Source organism: Pinus tabuliformis, chromosome 1_2 (assembly GCF_031772625.1).
Source record: "Pinus tabuliformis cultivar Carrire ecotype Pingquan chromosome 1_2, CPIR1, whole genome shotgun sequence".
NCBI lineage: Eukaryota > Viridiplantae > Streptophyta > Pinopsida > Pinales > Pinaceae > Pinus > Pinus tabuliformis.
In genome coordinates, this window is record NC_142298.1 from 1,172,855,949 (window position 1) to 1,172,878,943 (window position 22,995).

Consider the following 22,995-nt stretch of genomic DNA (forward strand, 5'->3'; position numbering starts at 1 on the left):
TTTTGAGGCAGTGTAACATCAGTTGTAGACTAGTCTTGAGTGTAGAGGTGTTGCATGCAGTCAGATGATTAACCTTGGGAATTGCGCAAGCATTTTGGAGGAAATTCCTAAATAATAGGAGCATAAGTTGCATAGGAATTGCGAAAGGAAATAGGGGCCGAGGAAAATGAAGAAATTGACTAAGTCTGCGTTAGATATTCTTAGTGAGCAGAGAGTTAGGTTATTCATTTGCTAGTTGAGCTCATACTGAGCTAGCAATTGTAATACATCTATATTCATCAGATTAATGCAAGTAGGAAAAGGGGTTTTTAGTAGATTACTTCCCCCTAGAAAAATATTGTGTGCATGTGTGTTATTTCTCATTGCATGTTTGATATTGATGTTCTAAATTGTGAGTTGAACTGATTAATCAACGCAAAATAACCAGTGCATGCAGAGAATTCGAGTTCCCCAACTGTGGTGGAGACTTTAAGGCAGTGTAACATCAGTTGTATACTAGTTTTGAGTGTAGAGGTGTTGCACACAGTTAGATGATTAACCTTGGGAATTGCGCAAGAATTTTGGAGGAAATTCTTAAATAATAAGAGCCTAAGTTCCATAGGAATTGCGCAAGGAAATAGGGGCTCAAGAAAATGAAGAAATTGACTAAGTCTGGGTTAGATATTCTCAGTGAGTAGAGAGTTAGGTTATTCATTTGCCGGTTGAGCTCATACTGAGCTAGCAATTGTAACACATCTCTATTCATCAGATTAACACAAGTAGGAAAATGGGTTTTTAGTAGATTGCTTCCCCCTGGAAAAATATTGTTTGCAGGTGTGTTATTTCTCATTGCATGTTTGAGATTGATGTTCTAAATTATGAATTGAATTCCACAGAGAAGTAGAATAGGATTGTGTCTTGTGATTTAGATTAAAATTTCATGAGCAGTTGCAATTCTACACCATAATTTCCACAAATTCCTCGTCCCCTCTCCTCTGCTTGTTATTCCCTCTACACTGTCCCCTCCCCCAACCTTCTTTCCTAACCCTAAATTTCAATAGTGCATCAAAATGGAATTCGATTCCAACTAGTTTTGGAGGTATATTCTGAGATCACATAGGGCTCCCACTTTATATATACTCTGGTACTTTGGGCATTAACAATAATAATGAAGTGGAACTCACTTCCTCCATCACAATGTTGAAAATTGCAAAAGTACACGGCTTCTCCAATATTTTTGCAAAATGGGACTCTCAACTTATCATCAACATGCTACGAAATATATAGAACAATACCCCAGTGCATAATGTATCCAAATGCTAGAGTTTATAAGCACTCATATGTGATGCTTATTCTCGTATTGCTAACATCCCGGTCATTGTCTCCTCCCATGTTCAACAAACGTGAATGAAATTTGTCAATATGTTAGTTAATTATGGAAGTTTGGACTCCTCACCAGTGCTATCCTCCACCAGAACCTTCTGCAAGACTTCCCTCTAAAGGATATGTGCTAGACGCTTGTTCGAAAGGATACATTTGTCCTAGATGGGGTGTTTATGGAGCAATAGGGGTTGGAGGTTGGGCTGCCACTGCCCCACCAAGCCAAGAGGATAGAGGATGCAACAACACACTCCTGTAAAGAATGTTTATGATTCCTATGATCCCAAGGTGCTACCACATGTGGGATACACCCATCATTCTTCATCCTACACTCCATTTTGAATTCCAATTACTCCTCCAACTAGCTTATATGGTCTCCAGTCATGTGAAGTTCGAACTAGCTCTATTGTGGACTATTGTGTCCCTCCTCATTGCTCAATTTGTATATCATATAGTTATTGCTGGCTACCTGAGTCTCTTTCCTAAAACATAGGCCTTGGCTCTTGTTGATCACAATTGGGGTCTCCTGTCGGCCCACCTTCTTGATCCCTGAAAAAGCATTATTTTTCTTTCCTTTAAACATGTTTGTAGCTTTAGAAAAGAGCGACCCTCCCACACAGAATTGAGCTATGGAAACAAAGGAAATTTCCATTTGACTGCGAGGAGAATAGATTTTGCTCAATTGTTTCTTTCCCTTTATAGGTTTGGCGCGCGTGACACAACTTTTAAATTCAATTCCTCCTACATACAAGAGGATTCCTCATTCAGGTGTCAGAAACCTTCTATAGATGTGCTCTTGATGGGCTTTGGCTTGAGTAACACCCCTTGTTTAGTCATTATTTTCATCTATGGACTCCCTTCTTGTATTTCTCCGAACAACATTCTCATCTGGTGTATCCCTCTAGGTATTCAGCTTGCTTCAGGGCCCAAGAGACCTCTTTCTAGTTTGTTCCCCTCAGTTGTTTCCCTCCCCTCAATGTTATTCTCATCTAACTCTACATCATCCGCCTTGCACCCTCCTGAGCTGGCTCATTCTCTTTGTTTGATGTTCATTTTCCATGTCCTTCTCAACTCTTGACCACATTTGTTGCCATGCCACTTGGGCCTGACCCTCCTACACCTGGATTTTCTCTTTGTGCCTGTCACTTATGCCTTTCCTTTATGGATCACATGCTCTCCCTTCTTTCTTGGTCCCTCCACCACGAATTGTCATTGTGCCTATGTTCGTAGAGGAGTAGCTTACTACTACGAATGGGCCTCTCAGGAAACACATGTACTCTTCATCATCTAGAGGGAATTGTTGCTTTATTTTGCGAGCTTACCCAGGGCCCCATCTAGGACGAGCTCACCTGCATGGAGAGAGAAGGAGACCTCATCGATGCCATCTCTCAAACACAAAGGTTCTAGAGGTTCTCACTAGGAGGGAAGACCGAGTGCCATAAGTCGGGTATACACGTGGAAATTTCAGCCAGTACATGTTCACTTTTGACTGGTACTGACATTTGAAATTCCTCCTTTGCATAATTTTGATGGATTGATTTTACCATTGAGTAGACCTCCTTCACTCTATGCAGCTTTTGCATCATCACATGAAGGAATTGGATTAGAGATTGGGCCGTATAGAGAAATATCTCAACATTCTACCCTCAGCGAGTGGAAACAATCAGGAGTTATCCAAGTTGCAGCTATGGATTCTAATCCCTTTGCCTAGTTTTTTGATACACTTAAGCTCCTATTGTTTTTTAGTATTATTGTCTTTTCTTAAGGCCAATTTAACTTGTTTTTTAGGTTATGCATGTTCTTTTTTTCTTTTTTGAATACTACGCTATCGTATCTCTCTCTATGGAGAGTGGACTTCTCATTCTGGTCTAGTCTTCCTAGCCAGAGACTGACCTAAATCATTCAACATTTCCATATACACTCCTTTTTTTTTATTGCAGTAAGACCCCTAGTCAGGCCCACCTAAAGGGGCCACATGCCCATTCGACTCTACTGAAGGAATATTGACCTAGATTGATCGAGGAGGATAAAACCAACACCTTGTGATAGAGGGCCAATGACTTGGCTGGGAGGTTTGACCAACAGGCTACCCAACTGAGATATTTCCATATATGTTCATGTTTAGAAGATACTACAAAATTTACCTATGACTACTAAATGTCTTTTGACATTAATCCATGATAAGAATCAAAACACTTATTACATGATACATCCCACATTGCTAAAATTAAATATATATATATATATATATATATATATATATATAGCTAATAAAATTATAATTTTTTTCTAGATTATTATTACCAAATAAAAAAATAATAGATAAGTTAAACATATATACATTTTTAAAACATGGAACAATATTTTTAACCATGGAGATTTGCCCCACTTTAACATGGAGATTCTTAATCTGTAAAGAGGCCTTGTTACAATACCATGAGCCAATATCATTTTTTATCAATACCACATGTTCAAAAAAACATAACTTACTTCATATGGCACATATAATTATGACATTTTTTTAATTAATAATTATTTATAATTAAATTAAAATTTTGGAAGTCTTATTCCAAGATAGACATGTCATCCATGTAAATATTATTGCACCAAAGGAGCTCTCTAGCCTAGAATAGTAGCTATGTTGTAATGTAATGTAATGTCTTGTAAACATTTGGACTAGGTCAAAATAAAATAAAATTAAAATAAAAGAATAATTAATAATTATAATTAACAATAAAACAAGTTCAAATTACATAAAAATAAACCAACCTACTAAACATTTGGAGAGATCAAATCTCTTGAGATATAAAAAGCGAGTTGCTTTTAGTGAGACTTTTTGGAAGTTTTTCCAGTCTAATTTCTCTAGGAATTTATTGAAATCACAAGTTTGATGAGTAAACCCTACACAATGAAAACCCTGTATAAAAACTAGAATGAGAGAACAAATTGAAAAAAGATTTGATGTCCATAAAACTACATTATTTTTTAACTTTATTTATATTATATTAGAAAATTATCTTTTCTTCCTATAGATTATATTATAATTTATTATAATAATTTTGTCATATAAAATACTAAAAAATATTACATTATTTAAAAATAATTTATAATTTTTTCATTTTTTAAAGCTACATTGATTAGTTTTTAACTCTATTTACATTATATTAGAAAGTTATTTTTTATTCCTATAGATTATATCTATTATTATTATTTTGTTATATAAAATACTAAAAAATATTACACTTTTTAAAAAAATAATTTGTTATTTTATTTTTTAAAATTAATTTAATTTTTTATAGATTCAATTTTTTTATTGTTCTGTTATATTAAATATTGTATTTTATTTTTACAGAAAGAGAAACGGGATAAAAAGGAGAAAAACAAAAAAACAGAGGAAAACAAAAAAGAGAATAAAAAGGAGAATGAGCTGTCAGAGCCAAAGCTTGCTATAGATTCCTGGTTAGGTTCAAAGAACTTACTGGAATTAAAAGAAGTACTCTATGAAGCAATTAATGCAGCCGTAAGTATTAGATGTATTTCACGATTATTTATCATTACCTACATTTATTCTATTATTAAAACGTGAAGGTATCTTACATTAGAAATGTTCTTACTCTTCCTTTTATGGTATCCAGAAAGAATTTGCATCCAGAGGCGACGCGAAGAAAATGGTTCGGGGTTTTCTCAAAGACATTGGAGGAGGACAGGTGTTTAATATAGCTTTTATTGTAGTGGCAAATGCTTGGGAGCGGTACGAAGACATGTCTAAGAGTGAAGAAGCATGTCTGTCCCTATCCCTATTGGAGGAGATTAATAAATTCGCCAAAATTGTTATAGATCTTCAAAAAGTGCTTCAAAACGACCCTGAATCGAAGAAAAGGATGGAGGATTTAGTAAAGGAAGCAATAGAGTTGATAATTGAAACCTCTATCGCTTGCTGCACTCAAATTGAGGCTTCCAAAAAAAGCAGGTGAACGCTCACTCAACATACTTTAATATTTAAAATAAACATTGTGTAAATGGATGCTGAATTCCTAGGTCGTCTATAGCGTGGGAACTTCCTTGTCCCACCTAAATAAATTCACACCTTTTTTTAAATGTTGGACACCATTTATTAAATAGGCTTGTAAATAATATTTATTTCTTAATACAGGTATTGGGGGACAACTGGGGGTGGAGGCGAGCTGACTAAACTTGAGAAACAGTTGGAGCAAACGTACACCCGTATTTCCAGATCTCTGTGATCTGGAAATCCCCTAGACATAATTCTTGTTCGGAAGAAGCAAGTCATATTATTTTGATGGTTGGGTGACCATTCGAGGACACCCAGCTGATTTGCCTTTGGGCCTTCCCACCATTTGGAATCTCTCTCCAAATAGGGGGCTGCTATATCCGTAGGTAGAGAATTATAACCTAAAACCCATACGGGAAGAAAGTGGGTACATGAGAATCACAGGAATAATGAATCATGGCAAGTACAAACAATAACTCGATTAAGAACCAAACAATAACTCGATTAAGAAGAGAGGAAATAGAATTTTATAGATCAAAAGAAGAGTCCTTCGACAAAGACCAAAAGAAGAGTCCTTCGACATTCGCCTAACAAGAAAAGAAATAGAGTTCTATAGATTGATTGACATTGACAAAGTATCTAGGAAGTACTGGAGGCTTCGACCTCAACTTTTTGAAATTCTTTCTGAATCTGGTAATTTCAATTTTTATACCAAGAAACCATATACCCTCTGTGATTCATAGATCTCTGTGATCTGGAAATCCCCTAGACATGATTCTTGTTCGAAAGAAGCAAGTCATATTATGTAGATGGTCGGGTGGCCATTCGAGGACACCCAGCTGATTTGCCTTTGGGCCTTCCCACCATTTGGAATCTCTCTCCAAATAGGGGGCTGCTATATCCGTAGGTAGAGAATTATAACCTAAAACCCATACGGGAAGAAAGTGGGTACATGGGAATCACAGTTTTGGTTCACCCAACCAATCTGGGCTACGTCCACCAAACATAGGCATCAGGAATTTATTAATAAAATCAGGAGATTACATCATGAAAGCCTCACAAAACTCTCACACTCTTAGCAAACCATCCGAATGATTGCCTGTTATATAGCATAAAGAATCCAACATCTTGGGTATGCTAAAACTCTGGTAACCAAGAATCACCTAGTCCTTCGCCGGTTGAGGTTATTCTAACCATTGATCACTACTTTTTTATTTAACCAGGGTTGCTCACTGAAAAAGCATGTATTTAAGTTATTTTGGGGTTGATCAAGTTTGTTTTGGGTCAATTTTAATTAATTTTGATTAAATATGATTAATTATAAGTAACTAATTTAATTATTAACACAACAATATTTATTATTATTAAAATATTTTCTTATTTTTATAAGCTAATAAATTTATAAAAATTATATAGATATATTTATATCAACCACATTACTAAATATAATTATCTTAATATTATATAATTAATACAACTACTCGAAAAAAAAATAAAAAAGAATGCTAGTACTCTGGTAACCCTGAATCACATAATCTTGAATATGCTACAACTCTGATAACCCTGAATCACCTAGTCCGTAACGCGTTGAGGTCATTCTAAGCATTGATCACTCTCCTTTCATTTCACAAGGGGGGCTGCTTACTGAAATGACCTATACTCAAGGTTACCTTGGGGTTGATCAAACTCTCTTTGGACCAATCTAGTTCGCGGGTATTACTCCAACTCGTTAAGTGCTCTACATCTACTCAGACGTTTGTTGGTTTTTTTTATAGTTTTCATTCGGGAAAATGGAGAGTTGGGTCTCGAAGACCTTGAAAGAAGATTATTATTCTTATTTCGATTAACTTGGCTTGTCATGGAGCCCAGTGTTGTAATATATATGGTCATCTAACTCATCCTAAATTCAGTCAGTTTCATTATCTTCGTTAACAAGCCAATCTTAAACTCTGTGTTTTCTAATTGATTTGATCGGATGTCTTTAATTTCTTACTTGTTGCTGAAATATGATGCAACAAAGAAGAAAACACAGAGGGCATAATGATTAGCGTCTCCTTATAACAATACTGAAGAACAGACTTAATGAAGGTGCAATAGACAAATATAACTACTGTTTGGTAGAGGGCACATGGATATTAAAGTTATGCATGTGCCACTTTCAAGATGATCCAACGTATTTTCTTGTTTGATTAAAATGTTTTTAAGATGAGCATAAATTCACACATGGTAAAGGCTAACAATTGCACCTTCTGGTGCAAGAGAGGCTTATAAAGTTATTAAATTGAAAAAAAATTACTTTGATTCTCAATAATAATAATAATCTTATTAAATTTAGTATTTTAGTATTATTTTCTTGTTTGCTTAAAATGTTTTTAAGATGAGCATAAATTCACACATGGTAAAGACTAACAATTACACCCTGGTGCAAGAGAGGCTTGGCAACGGAAACTTAGATATTTCAAGTCATTCTCCTTCAAAACAGTGCTCCGAAGTCAAATTTCTGGGAACTAGGTCTTGGACTATTATTTCAGTGACCGAAGTTCAAACCTCCATGGGAATAGAGTTGTTGGACAAGTTTTATCAAGATGTTAGGAAACATGAAAATAAATAAATTAATTAATTAAATTTAAGCAATAATTTGTTATTTTGTTTCTTGTCCCATCATGAGGTCCGTCACAGCTGAAATGACTCGTTATGCCCCCCATATATATATATATATATATATATATATATATATCAAAATAGTTAAGTTTAGGTAGAGGGTTATTTATGGTTTTGTAGAAAAAAGAATGATATGTTGTGCAAAGTTAGGTTTAGCTTGGATTTTTGAAATTTTTAGATTTTAAAAATAATTTAATTCCCCAAAAGTGATTCTCATTTTCAACATTTCTCATGAAATTTGAACATCTAACTTAATAAAACGGATCCCCACAAAAACCAATTAATCATAAATTCAAACTCTCTTCTGAAATTTGAACATCTAACCTAATAAGACTAATCCCCACAGACACCCATTGATCATTAGTTTAAAATATAAAAATATAAAGATTTGTTAGTTTATTTACAAGGATACTGTATTACATAACAGTTTGTGTTACATGTGCACGTTGACAAAAGTTTTTAATTATATTCAAATGTTGAAGTCAGTGTTTCCTTAGATTCTCGTCCAAAATGGGCACAATGGGAGCCTAAGTAGAGGGCTAGCCAAATGTTGGGTAAAAAAACAAACTGTTATGCAACGCTAGGTGGAGTCAGGATCCCTTAAAATGGTTTAATTCTCGAAAAGTAGCTCGCATTCTGAATCCCTCCAATGAAATTTCAACCTTTGAGGTGATGAGACTAAACTCCAGAGAAACAACAAAGAGAAATGACAAATTAAGCATGGATTCAAAAAAATATAAATCTTAAAAATATGTAAGGAATGTAATGATTTGTTGATGTATCCACCAAGATACGGTATTAAATAGTGGTTTGTGTTACATGTTCACCTTGCCAAAATTTTTAATTATATTCAAATGCTGAAGTCAGTGTTTCATCAGTTAGATAATTCTATATGACGAGAAAATACAACTTCAGGGAGGAAATCTTATGTTTCTTTGATTACCGAAATGAACTCGTCAAAATTGAACAACCATAGAACATGAGCCGAGAATAAGATTTAAGTACAAATGCAAGGGTGTGTAGAAAATTCTTGTTTTTCATATAACTAGCAAGGTCCAAGCCTTTAGTATCTGTACAGCGCACCAAAATAACCAAGAAAATGCAGTCCAACAAAAGCCAGTGCTGATAACAGTGATGCTATGAATCTCACAGGTACAAATTAATCTTGCAAATCATTTCGGAAGACAAAATCAACAAGTAAAACTCTAGCAAGCTAGTGAGATGAATGTGAATAATGCAACTAAAAGAGGGGAAGATAATATGAAGCACATAGGAAATATATCTGTCGATCTGGAAGCTTATATATGAACAGTGTCCAAATTGTAGATAGAAATTGGTTGGATCAATATGGAACAAAAATGGCAGAAACAATGGTTGAAAGGCAGATGGAATTGTTGGAAAATAATAATGAAAATAATAATGAACACCTGCAACATTGGTTCAATCAATAGGGAACAAAAATGGCAGAAACAATGGTTTACAGGCAGATGGTATTGTTGGAAAATAATAATGAAATTAATAATAAACACACTGCAACATGATCACCAGGAGTAGTATGTGATCCCCCAACTTTTTTCTTCAATGATGATGCAAGGAAACAACATATGTAATCTCCTTGGACCTGGAGATGGGTGTTTCCATTCAAGTAGTATTTCTCTTTTTTGAGCCGCAAATAAATCTCCCGTTATTTTCAGCTACCAAAAGATGTATAAGTGGTCAAATATGAAACACCAAACAGAACAAAGTGACCCTCTAAGATACCTTATAATAATAGAAAAATATGCATATCAAAAAATTGGAAATTGGACTTCAGCATACCAAAGTCATTTGTGCCTAATTTTTTCATGATCCTAAGTCATTTTACTGTATGAAGAAACATTCTGCAAGTCATCTTTGCTCAGAGTCACAGTCTCCAATCGCTATTATTCAAAGGGGTGGACATTAATCCACTTAGTCCACATCTGTGTGCCCCAAGTTGAGGGCAGACTCTACCCATTCCTGAGAAGTTTATTGCTAGATAAAAGTTGGACAAGCACTAGAAATTACTAGATAAATTTACAAGATTAATACCGAAATTGTTTCCCAAAAAATAGAAAGGAGTATGACCTTACTTTATGATAGAAGAGTCATCAAGAGTTTTTGAGTGATTTATCAAATTGTGATCAAAGGTAGATGGTTGGCATGCTTCATCATAGCTCGAGTTGCAAAGGTCATCCATTCTAAAATGGTTTGTTGAGAATGACTAAAACTGTTTGGATGTAATCCAAGAAAAAGCTAAATGCTTAGCTTCATTCGAGTTACTCACAGGAGTTTCCTACTAATTTTATTTTAGTGTTCCCAAAGCACTGCACTGAATTGATCCTAGCTGGGCTACAATTACTTCTTGGTAGATCTCTTCAAACCGTTCCACTACAGCCACCATATTCCTAGAATCAGAGTACATGTTTTGGTCTTCTTTGCTTAGAGTTGGGGTTTGAAAATATCTTCTTGTCAACATTCTTGCCTGCTCCATTCCTCCTGCTAAAATAGTTGATTGCACTCTTAAGTTTGGGGGATTATGTTGGGGGATTGCATGTTTTCTCTCAACATGATTGATCCACAATGTTAAATCCAGACCCAAGTTGAGATCGATGCCTCCATGACTTCCATTTGTATCAAATCATTCGCAAGATGATATCTTAGTAACCCTAACATAATCCTCATTTTCATTGATATATTGGCTAATCTTTGGTTGTGAAGTGAAGGAGTTTTTGGCATATGTGCAGCTCAACTCCGATCCTAGAGACATATCCATGCAAGATTGGTTCTGGCTTAGACTATTACTGTTACAGGGATATAAACTCAATGGAGCCTGGTTAAATAGAATGGTAATGCCTGCAAAGTAGATAGAGCTAAATATTAATACTTTTAATATCTAGAATCAAGATTTATTTAACATAAAATTTGTCAATGCAATGGTAGCCTCGAGAGTAACAAAAAAAATAATTCAATATCTACCTACAAAAATAATTCGCTATGAAAGTTCTTGAAAAAATTGACAAAATTATGACGAGGCCCTCAGGTCAAAATCGTCACCTCAATGTATCTAATAAATATGTCCAAATATGTCTAGAAAGAAATGCCCTTCATACTACATACATCAACGAACAACAAAATGAACACATAAGAACTAAAATTACAATGATGGAAGATGGTACAGAATAAGTTAGACCAGTTTGTTGGAAAGGCGGAGGAGGCAAAACAAAAATTCACACACAAATACATGAGATGCGACTCTTCTATTGATCACATAAAACTATAGAAATTTCCACTGTAGATTAAACTGATTATGTAATGTACTAAAGAAAAATACTTAATCTACTTCTACAATCAAACTTGCGGAAGCTTAATCGATTTTGAGCAAGATCAAACAGAACACATATAACAGAGAAGAAGATTCATTCACACATGAACACAAAAGAATACTCTGGGGAAAGCCTCAACTAAAAACCCCGTATATGTATTATCATACAAGTGGAAATATCTCTGGATTACACAAAGATTTAGCTCACAAGCTATCCAGCTCTCAGTACAATCCCTCAATGCTGCTCATAGACAGTCAAAGGCTTCTCACAAACCTTCTCCTCTGCCCTCCAAGCCTCCTATTTCCTTGCGCAGTTTCTCCTGGGTCCTCAAGCTGTCACTTGTGTGTAATTACCTCACACATTACTCACTAACCTCTGAACTAACTACGCAATCCTAAAGGATATGAATTCCTTCTGCATGCAAGAGATATCCTCAAGGGAATATTCCTACAATTGATAGCACATTGTCCCATCCTGTGATCTCAACAGGGTCTCTGACTGAACTGACATACATGAGTTATTTATGAGAGAATATTCAGTTATCTAAAGTACACTAGTTACATGCATGCATGCATTAACTAACTAAACTCACAATCAGTTCCATAAACTATTGGAACTAATCTAACTGGACTTAACTTAGTTAACTGAGCTGACTAATTACAACTCAAAGTACAACTCATCCTGATCTCCTTAATTAAGGGATAACTTCCTCAATCAAAGGGATAACTATTGCATGTCTTCACAAAGACTTCATGTTTGATTTTCTCCAACTAATTAACTGAAGATGAATTAATTAATTATTTTTCAAACAACTGCTAAGACTAAATTTAGATTTTAATTCTTAATTTTGATTCAAGGACAAATCAAAATTGGAATATATCCTGAAATGCTATTTATAGCAATGTTATTTTTAGCATTTCTATTTTATCATTCCTTGTTGCTATTTTCCACATTGGTACCTGAAATGCTATCTATAACAATGTTATTTATAGCATTTCTATTTTTATCATTTTTTGTTGCTATTTTCAATAAACACTTGATACTTACAAAGAACCCGATGAAGGGTATTTAACCTTTTCCAACTAGCGACTTGCCAAAATATCTTGACATGCAACCACATACTAAAATTCGTCTATCACTTAACTTAACTTGACTCAACACTCAACCCTCAACAGTTAGTTAACTAACACTCTAAGTTTAGCCAACTCCTCATGCGAGAGTAATTAGCTATTTTAACACTCCCCCTTAATTACGACTGCTAAACTAAAACTTGACTCATGAAAACTCAAACATGCATGCTGGTCTATGTCTCAGCTAGGCTTAGAACACCCAAGTTTCTTCTATGAAACTCAAACACATATTTTTCTAATGACTTAGTAAATATATCAACCAATTGATCACTAGATTTACAAGGCTTCAAGTGAACTTCTCCATTGCTCACAAGTTCTCTAATAAAGTGATATCTAATATCAATATGCTTTCTCTTCTGATGAAACACACTATTCTTGGATAGTGAAATCATTGAGGTGTTGTCACAATATATTGTTGTTGATCCTTGTTATTTTTTCTTGAGTCCATCAAATACTCTTCTTAACCACACTGCTTGACATGATGCTGATGTTGCTGCTACATATTCTGCGTCTGCTAGCGGAAGTGTCATAATGGGTTGTTTCTTAGATGCCCACAAAATCACACCTGAACCAAGATGGAACACATAACCAAAAGTGCTCTTCTTATCATCCAAACTGCTTGCAAAATCACTATGTATCCAATCAAATCCTTCTTTTATGTGCTTGCATACATTATGCCACAATATCTAGTTCATCTTATGCATCTCATAATTCTTTTTCTTGCACTCCAATGTGTGCCTTTTGGAGTCTCCATAAATCTGGAAATCAAACTCACTCCTTGCATGATATTTGGTTTTGTAGCTGTGAGATACATGAGGCTACCAACCAATCTTTTGAATAGAATTGGATTGACATATGATCCTTCATCATCCTTGCTTAACTTTGTACCTGTTGTAACTAGTGTAGGGATAGGTTTTCAATTGTCCATCTTGAATCTTTTCAACAAATCTTTGGCATATTTATTTTGACAAATAAAAATTCCTTTTTCAGATTGCTCAACTTCTATGCCAAGAAAATATTTCATGAGACCAAGATATATCATCTAAAATTATTTCATCATGACTGTTTTAGATTCATCTATCTCAAAATCACCTGTAAAAGGTCATGTCATCAACATATAAGAAAACAATCAAAATTTGTCCATGCTCATTTACCTTTGTGTATAAGGTAGGCTCAATGTTGCTTATGTAAAATCCATTCTTAATCATGTAATTTTCGATTCTGTTATACCAAGCTCTAGGCGCTTGCTTCAGTCCATAGAGCGCTTTCTTCAACCTGTAAACTTTCTCTTCGTTACCTTCAACTTTCTTCTAGAATTCCATTAAAGAATGTTGATTTCACATCCATATGATATACTTTCCACTTGTTTTGCGTTGTTGTGGCTAGAACTGCTCTTACAATATCCAATCTAGCTATTGGAGCAAATGTTTCTCTAAAGTTTATTTCTGGTTGCTGCGAGAATCCTTTTGCTACAAATCTAGCTTTAAATCTGTCAATTTCACCTTTCTCATTCAAATTTTTCTTGTACACCCACTTTACACCAATGAGATTTTTTTCCTTTGGTAAATTAATCAAATCCCGTGTATCATTATATTCAATAGCTTCAATTTATTCATCCATGGTTTGTACCCAATTTTCATCTCTAATTGCTTCTTCAAACGAAGAAGGCTGGAATGACAACAATGCAAAATTTGAACTAACATCCAAATCATCATAAATATCTTTCAGACTTCTCATTTTTCTCTTACAATTTCTTGATTCATCACCTGATTGATTGCTGGGAGAATCTTGATCTGTTGATCTGCATGAAGGTCCATGTTGCTTTGAAAATCTTGGAGTCCTTGTTGGTGTGTTTCTCTTTGGTTTCTTCACTTGTGATTCTTGCTACTCCTTTTCTGCTACATCATCTTCTTCCATCAATGGCACTTGTGCATCAACTATCTTGTCTACAGTTCCATTCCATGCCTCTTGTTCTTTGAACACAACATCTCTACTAATTATGGTCTTCTTTGTGACAGGGTTATACAATTTGTAATCTTTTGATTGCTCACTATAACCAGTAAATATGCATTTTTCACTTTTATCAACAAATTTGCCTCTTCACTCTTTAGGCACACGTGCATAAGATACACATCCAAATACTTTGAGATGAGATACGTTGCAAGACATACCTGACCATGCTTGTCCCAATACTCTGTTCATCACGCTCTTTGTAGGAGATCCCTTGATCACATAAATAGCACATGCAACTACTTCTTCCCAATACTCATTAGACAATTTTCTACTTTTCAACATGCTTCTTACCGTGTTCATAATTGTCCTGTTCTTTCTCTCTGCTACACCATTCTGTTGCGGTGTGTCCCTGGTTGTAAACTATCTTTTGGTTCCATATTGTTTGCAGTAATCATGGAATGCCTTTGAGTCATATTCTCCACCACAATCTAACCTCATTACCTTGATCTGTCGATCACTTTGGTTCTCTGCTAAGGCTTTGAATTCTTTGAACTTTGTAAAAGTTTCAGACTTCTGCTTCAAGAAGTAAACCCAAGTCTTTCTGCTATAATCATCAATGAAAGTGAGGAAGTAACAACTTCCACCAATCGACTGTGTCCTCATAGGTCCACACAAGTCTGTATGCACTAGCTCAAGAGGTTTCTTTGCTCTGTATGCAACTCCCTTTGGAAAAATTTCACGGTGTTGCTTTCCCAAGATGCAACACTCACAAGTACTAGCAGGTTCTTTGATGGGAGGTAATCCTCTGACCATCTATTTCTGCTGCAACAATCTTAAACCAGAAAAGTGCAAGTGTCCAAACTGAAAGTGCCATAACTAATAATCATTAGAACATGCAAATGTAAAAGAATTGGCATGATCACTGTAATTCATTATGAGAGGAAAGAGTTTGTTCCTCGTCATCTGCACCTTCGCTATCAGCTGCCTGCTTGGGGGCCTGTCATATATAACACATTCTTGACCTTGAAAGATAACTATGTATAATTTCTGTGTCAATTGACCAACACTTGTCAAATTATGTTTGAGACTAAGAACATATTATACCTCTGAGATTGTCTTCACCCCCCCTGCTTGGTCAAAATGTTGACCACTCCTTTTCCATCTACTTCCATAGTATTTTCAGTCCCCAACTTTACCTTTGTTTTTACAGATTGATCGAAATTTGTAACCAAATTCTTGCTGCGTGTCATGTGGTCGCTGCAACCACTATCTAATAGCCACACACTAGCAGAAGGTTCATGCATGGTATGGCAAGCTAGGAACATGAAGTTAGTACTCTCTATAGTGACATTAGCTCTCTGGTTCCCTTGATCAACTATCTTCTTCCCGCAATCACGAGCATAGTGACCAAATTTATTGCAATAATAGCATCTCACATTTGATTTTTCAACTCTTTGGTTATTTTTGAAGCTTTTGTAGTTGCTTCCACTTTCATGTTCATGCTCTTTTGGGCCATGTCTTTGACCACCATATCTTTTTCTTCATCCTCTGCCTCTCGATCTACTTCTACCTCGACCTCTATCTCTTGAAATAGAAACTTGACTTTTGAAGGAAGTCTCTAAAGTGGAATCCTTATTTCTCTCCATCCTTGCCTCATGTGATAGAAGTGATCCCATCAGCTCATCAATTGTTAATGATGCCAAATCCTTGGCTTCTTCTATGGCTGCTACCACAACATCAAATTTGGTAGGCAAAGATATGAGGACCTTCTCAACCACTGTTTGATATTTAATTTCTTCACCATAAATCTTTAATTGATTTACGACAATTATGACTCGATTCATGAAAGAATCGATGTCCTCTGTCTCCTTCATCTGCAGACTTTCAAAATTTCTCTTAGTATTCTGCAACTTAACAATATTGACTTTGGTCATACCTTTATAGTTTGTCGCCAAAGTATCCCATGCTTCCTTTGCTAAAGACATGATCATAATTTTCTGGAACACTGCTCAATCCACTCTTTGTTGGATAGGTTGCAACGCTTGTGCATTATTCTTCTTGTTTTTCTTCCATTGTTCCCTCCCTGCTTTACTGAGATATGTTTTTGATGTTTCATCCTTAGGTTCTGAAAACCCAAACTGGATATAATCACAAACATCATGTGCATGCAACGTGGTCCTCGTCTTATTTTCCCACACATCATAATCATTCCCTGTAAATAGTAGGAACTAAGGCTAGAAATTTGAGAAAGCCATATTTCTCCAAAAAAATTCTCTTTTTAAAAACCCTAAAATTCTCCTTTTATAAGCTTTGCAAAACCCCTTTATAAGCTTTGCAAAACCCCTTTTAATAAAACCTAAGCTTCTATTTTATATATATAAAAAAAAAACATAAAAAAAAAGACTTTTTCAAAAGCCCTTTTGAAAAAACTTTAATACATTAAAAAAAATTATACTTCACCATAAAATCAAAAGGCCCACTTAACATATAACACAACGTATTTCACCATTGTTTATGTGGTTGACTTTTAAGTCTTATGCTCTAATGCTCCTCTTGTGATGAGGGCATGCGACTAACGTGTTTCACGATGACTAACTCCAGCGTTAGTCTGCTAAAGCCACGGAAATAAACTTGACCCTCGTGCTTCTAAAACCGCTTAATTTAAGGATTGTTAACGCGGCTCTCTACTGAGCCCTGGTGCGTTATAACGCCCTGTATATAACCTACAAGGTGCATTGTAAAACTTACTATGAGAAAAATTGCGTTATAAAACTTACTACGAGAAAAATTATAAGTTGCTCTCCTCTCACACGGACGGTTGCTAATATGTTATCCTTAGCTTTTTGTTACCTCGCTCTGATGCCAATTTGTTGGAAAGATAGACGAGACAAAACAAAAATTCACACACAAATACACGAGGTGTGGCTCTTCTATTGATCACACAAATCTTGATACTTACAGTGAACCAAAATTCACACACAAATACACGAGGTGCGGCTCTTCTATTGATCACACAAATCTGCCTAAAATATCTTGACATGCAACCACACAGTGAAACTCATCTATCACTTAACTCAACTTGACTCAACAATCCAACTCTCAACTCTCAACAGTTAGTTAACTATCTCTCTAAGTTTAGCCAACCCCTCATGCGGGAGTAATTAGCTTATTTTAACACAATTTGCGTGACATTGTTGAGACAAAGGAGCTTATAGTCTCCTTTGTTTGCAATTAGCTTATTTTAACACAATTTGCGTGACATTGTTGAGACAGAGGAGCTTATAGTCTCCTTTGTTTGCATTTATACACATCGTTTCTTTTGGGTTCTTCACTGATCATTAGAACTCTCTATTGACAACATAAATCATTTGGAATTTCCTGGGTTTTCCCTAACAAAGTCTTCTAATATACTGTGATTTCGAGATACATGCTTAGAGAGGAAGGAGAAATAGGAGGGAAAGCAAAGAAGGTTCAAAGTCTGAATATATAAATGTTATAGGTGTTTTCTAAACTATATCTTTCATGTGAATCGACTTGCCATTTTTACTTAACATTTATAATTCAGATTGGACTAATTTCTCTCCCTACCCTCTAAGTCATGTATTTTTCATTGTGGACTCTCCTTACAGTATTTAGTTATCTAAAATCATAGGTAGATTGTCAAGCCAGAGAATCACTTCAAAATGCAGTGCCAAATTTCTGTAGATTTTTCGTTATACTTTTAAGCCCTATAGATACTTTCAATATATAATTCTCTTAGGCACAATCTAATGTAAGTTAGCAATGTACTCAAGTGAAAATTTCAGTAAAGTTTTGTAAACCCACAATGTTGGCTTCAAGAAAAGTAATGAACATAAGCAATATTCAAATATTAAAAAAGAAAACCTTTTGCTGAAGCTAATCCCAAGTTGACAACTAAAAATTTGTGGAAGTTTTTCCATGAAAATCCTTATCATTGAGGGACAATATAATGATAAAACAAGTGTAATATGTAGCATTTATGCTTAGTACTTACCTTTTATGTAAAAAGTAATTGATAACTACGTTAGATTAATTTAAATGGTCATAGAATTAAAAACCTCCAAAACCATCTACATATAAGTATAAGTATGGTACATAGCAAACATAAATCCCAATTTAAGGTAGTCTTGGATTTAAAATTTTTCTTATAGTTAAATTGTTATACATTAATTGTACAAAATATGTTAGAGGGTACTCCTAAATCTTAGTTTAAAGTATCTACATATAAAGTATGTTACATAGTAATCATAAACCCTAGTTTAAGGTAAACTTGGAATTTATAACTTTCCTAATTAATATTGAATAAAATAAGAATGTGAAGTTTTTGATTCACTGACCAAGACTTAGACTAATTTAAATTGTTATAGAGTTAAATACCTCCAAAAGCATGTACAAGTGGAAGCCTATTCACATTACCTTTGTATATATTATGAAATGTTTAGGTTAAATAATGTGAGGTTTGGACTAGCTAAAATACTATAAAGGTGAGTCAAGTATGCACTTTGCAAGGATTTCATTTCGTTGATACAACTTCCAAGCTAGAGTTAGACTTACATTGTTGAGACAAGTATGCACTTCCTAAAGATTTCATTGGTATAATTTCTAATTAAGTATGAAGGGCGTATATATATATATATATATATGCTATTTAATTTATGCATGTAATTGATAATAGTTTTATTCAATTTGAATTTGAATTTGAATTGTTAGAGATTTTTAAACCATTCGATAAGAGTAAAAATTTACTCCAATTTGATTAACAAAAAAACATTATTATTAAATAGTAAATAATAAATGTATTTTAAGTAATTGAAATAGATTTACAAATAAATATGTGTGATTTAAATATTCATTAAATTAAAATTTAGCTATTTGTTAACAAATGTACCTCTCTATTAAGTAAGTAATTTGATAGAATCCACAAATATCATAATTTTGATGATACGATTTTGTCATTTTGCAAACTCTAGTACTTTAAATGAATTCTAGTATTTTCTTTATAAAACAACATTTAGAGTAATCTTAATAATCAAAATTTATAACAATCTATTAAAATTCGTAATAAATTTATAAATAAAGCTAAAAAAATAATATTATTCTAAAAACACTTTCTACAAATAGTAATGAGACAAAAAATTCGTTATTTCTATTTATAAGATAAAGCTTGAAAAATTACTATAAAAAACAACTATTTAATTTTGACTTTTCTAGAACTCAAGTCAACTATAAAATTTTACATCCAATATATATTACAACATATTTATAAGATAAAGCTTGAAAAAATTACTTTAAAAAACTATTTAATTTTGACTTTTCTGGATCTCAAATCAATTATAAAATTTTACATCCAATATGTATTACAACATATTTATAATTATATAATATGCAATATGACATAACTTTATCTTTTAAAATATACATTAAATATTTTTAATATAAATTTATAAAACACAAAATTAAATATAATAAATATGATGTATATTATATATTTAATAAAAATAAAAATAATAAATATGGTACATATTATATATTTTGCATATAGAATTATACAACAATTGAATTTATTCTTAACAAAATAAATATTATTAATATTTTGCATATAGAATTATACAACAATTGAATTTATTCTTAACAAAATAAATAAATAATATAGTATCATTGTCTGCACTTAAGGATGCACCAACATATATCTTTTTGTAGTTTGAAAAACTCTCTTGATATCTAACCACTCAACCCTATTTCCAATGGAATAGTTGAAAATCGATTTACCTTTACTTTAAAAAAAATCAAATGTTTTTAGTTGAAAATTGGTGAACCTTTATTTTTGTGTGCTTGATGATGTAGCCGCTGCATTCATACATTACAAATAGTCTTTCCTATTTAGACTATTCATTTTCATAAATATTCAGTGTACTATGTATTAAACGTTATGAGATTTCATTTTTATAAATATTATGTATTATCTATTAAATGTGATGAGACTTCATTTTTATAAATATTATGTATTATGTATTAAATGTGATGAGACTTTATTTTTATATATTATATATTAAATGTTATGAGATTTTATTTTTATAAATATTATTAAGTGGAGAAGATTTTTTTAATATATATATATCTATATATATATTAAATTTCTTAAAATTAGTTATTTCATTACATGAACAAATTAAAAAATAAAAATTTAAAAAATAAATTTTAATTTAAAAAAAAAAAATTATAATAAAAATAATTGAAGTTTCATAATTTACTCAATAGATGTGCACAAAAACATGCAATGAAGAAGTAAAAAAACAAAATCTTATGAACCAATAAAAATCTCTACAACTTGTCTCCTAAGAATTGATTCATTTCAATCTCACAACGGGCCTCAAAAATCTGAACTCTGAAATTGTTTAAAAGCCAATACAAGTAGAAACAAACATTGTCGTAATGACAAGGAAATTCAGCCTCTCGCTGTTTCTGCAATTGATGATTTCTCTCTCCTAGTGACATGCCAATATGCTTTTATGAAACAAGCCAGTGTTGCTCAGATGTCTTCCCAGATTTCAAGGTGAATCCGCTTGAGTATATAATCCTCTGAATGTAGTTGGCCTGGTTTAAACAGTATATGTTTGTTGAATGGCATTGATGTCTAATCCCTTTAACCAAACAACTGATTCCATGTGTCCCTTCAATGTATGCAGTTCTCTCAACCTGCACAAGGTCAAACTAATTCCATGTGTCCCTTCAATGTATGCAGTTCTCTCAACCTACACAAGTACTATTAGCATCAACATGTTTTTCCATTCCCGACAAAATGGCTAAGTGAAGCAAAATTCAGATATTCTAGATAAATAACTTGAGTATACTTTCTTGCATGAAGCAAATGGAAGGGGTCACTCGTGTGCAGTGTTTTAAAACAATGGTTCTTTCCCAAGGTTGTTTCCAAAATACAAATTTTTTTCTCCTATAATTGAATAGGCATGAGGATTGAATTTTTTGTTTTACTGATCATCAAATAGTTGTAAATATTAAAAACAAGTTTTTCTTGCTTCAGATCATTGGTGAAATGGAATTGAATGCAAGCCATGTAGATTTTCCTAAATAATAAAATTTGTGCAAAAACAAAGAGAACACACTTTTTGCTCAAGGCATGGTATTTATAATCTTCAAATCATTTTCAAAATGCAAAGACTCAAATCAATTTGGTTTTTCTCATGAAATAGGATTAGGGCAACAACAAAAAGTCTGAAAGCATTATGCATTTCCATGATTTGTTACCTTGCAATTTTTGCACGTCTTCTGGCTTGCTTTGCAATCATGGATGAACGCCCAATAGAAGTGTAGGCATTAGGAGCAATCAGACCATGTAAAGTTCTCTAAGCAAGTGCCAATTTGGATTCTTTGTCCTCTCTCCTGTAATCCTTCTTTGTTTTGAAAGCCATTTGCATGATGTCATTGTTACCAAAATGAGTATTAGCAAGAGAAGAATATATGCTACAGGGAAAATTTTCTGACACAACAAAATAGAAAACTTATGAAGAGTGGAGAATGACTGAAACTAACCTTCCTCTCAAAGAGCAATTCCCAAGCTTGTCCACTAAGAGTGTAACGCACTGCAAACTTGATTATATCTAAATGAACATAGAATACCACACTGTAAAGCCAGATCACTCCAACCCATCCCCAGTCGATTCCTTTTATGGAAGCAAATCCCCAATGTGCATATACTGCTATCAACGTTCCAATCTGAAATGAAGATATTTAAACACGATGAAATTTGCACAGAGAGATAATACTGGGCTTGAAAGAAGGAACAGTGAAAAGGCAGTCTGCATCCTCAATGTTTAATGGATTTTTTTAAATGGACACTCATATTGTATCGATTTTTGGAGCTTTCACGAGAGGAGTGGCCTTGAGAATGGTGTGGGGGCCCACCGTCTTATATTCAAAAGAGCAGTCATGCATATCAGTGTACTTGTGTCGAGCGCAGAAAAGGTCACCACAATGACACTTAAAGCCTGTCAGCCCCACCTGCCTATTGCACGTAAAATACCTCTGCTTGCTCTTCCTCGGTTGTTCCTCGTCGTCCTGTTCATGTTTCTCCACCTTATGTTCTATCAAGCTGGATGGGGATGTGCCAATGGCCATCTCCACCATTGCGAATACTTCCACCATTGGGGCGTCGCTACTTGAGGGCACCATGAGGAGCCTCATAAATGGGTAATTATATGGGCTCATTTTACCTCCTAACCTAGTCAAATCAACCATTCTCTTGGCTTATTGTATGATTTTCTGATTGTATTTATGCTTATAGGGTGAGTTGAGTTAGTTATTATGCCATGTGGTCTAACATGTATTTAATGCAGATTATTGATGGAATTCGAGGTCAAAGTCAAGGATCTAGTGGTTAAACTGTAGTAATAACTCGAAGTAGACAAAGGAGAGGACTTATAGGAGGGAATCCCCCTCATTTATTGCTCCTCACTTTGAATTCCCCTTCATTCAGCTCATAGTACAACCAGCCGAATCA

The 22,995-nt window shown here is 33.9% G+C and overlaps 1 protein-coding gene and 1 pseudogene across 1 annotated transcript in view; one reads left to right on the top strand and one right to left on the bottom strand.

The window, feature by feature from the left end:
- LOC149210406 (uncharacterized) overlaps positions 1–5,618 on the top strand; it is a 30,165-nt gene extending 24,547 nt beyond the window's left edge. The window contains exons 2-4 of the mRNA XM_089394432.1: positions 4,712–4,879; positions 4,995–5,329; positions 5,513–5,618. Coding sequence (XP_089250558.1) covers positions 4,712–4,879; positions 4,995–5,329; positions 5,513–5,603 — 594 coding nt within the window. The 3' untranslated portion in view covers positions 5,604–5,618. The remainder of the gene's footprint in view (positions 1–4,711; positions 4,880–4,994; positions 5,330–5,512) is intronic.
- A 4,521-nt stretch (positions 5,619–10,139) lies between these two features.
- LOC149210408 (uncharacterized) lies at positions 10,140–22,622 on the bottom strand (annotated as a pseudogene).
- Between the last annotated feature and the right edge of the window lie 373 nt (positions 22,623–22,995).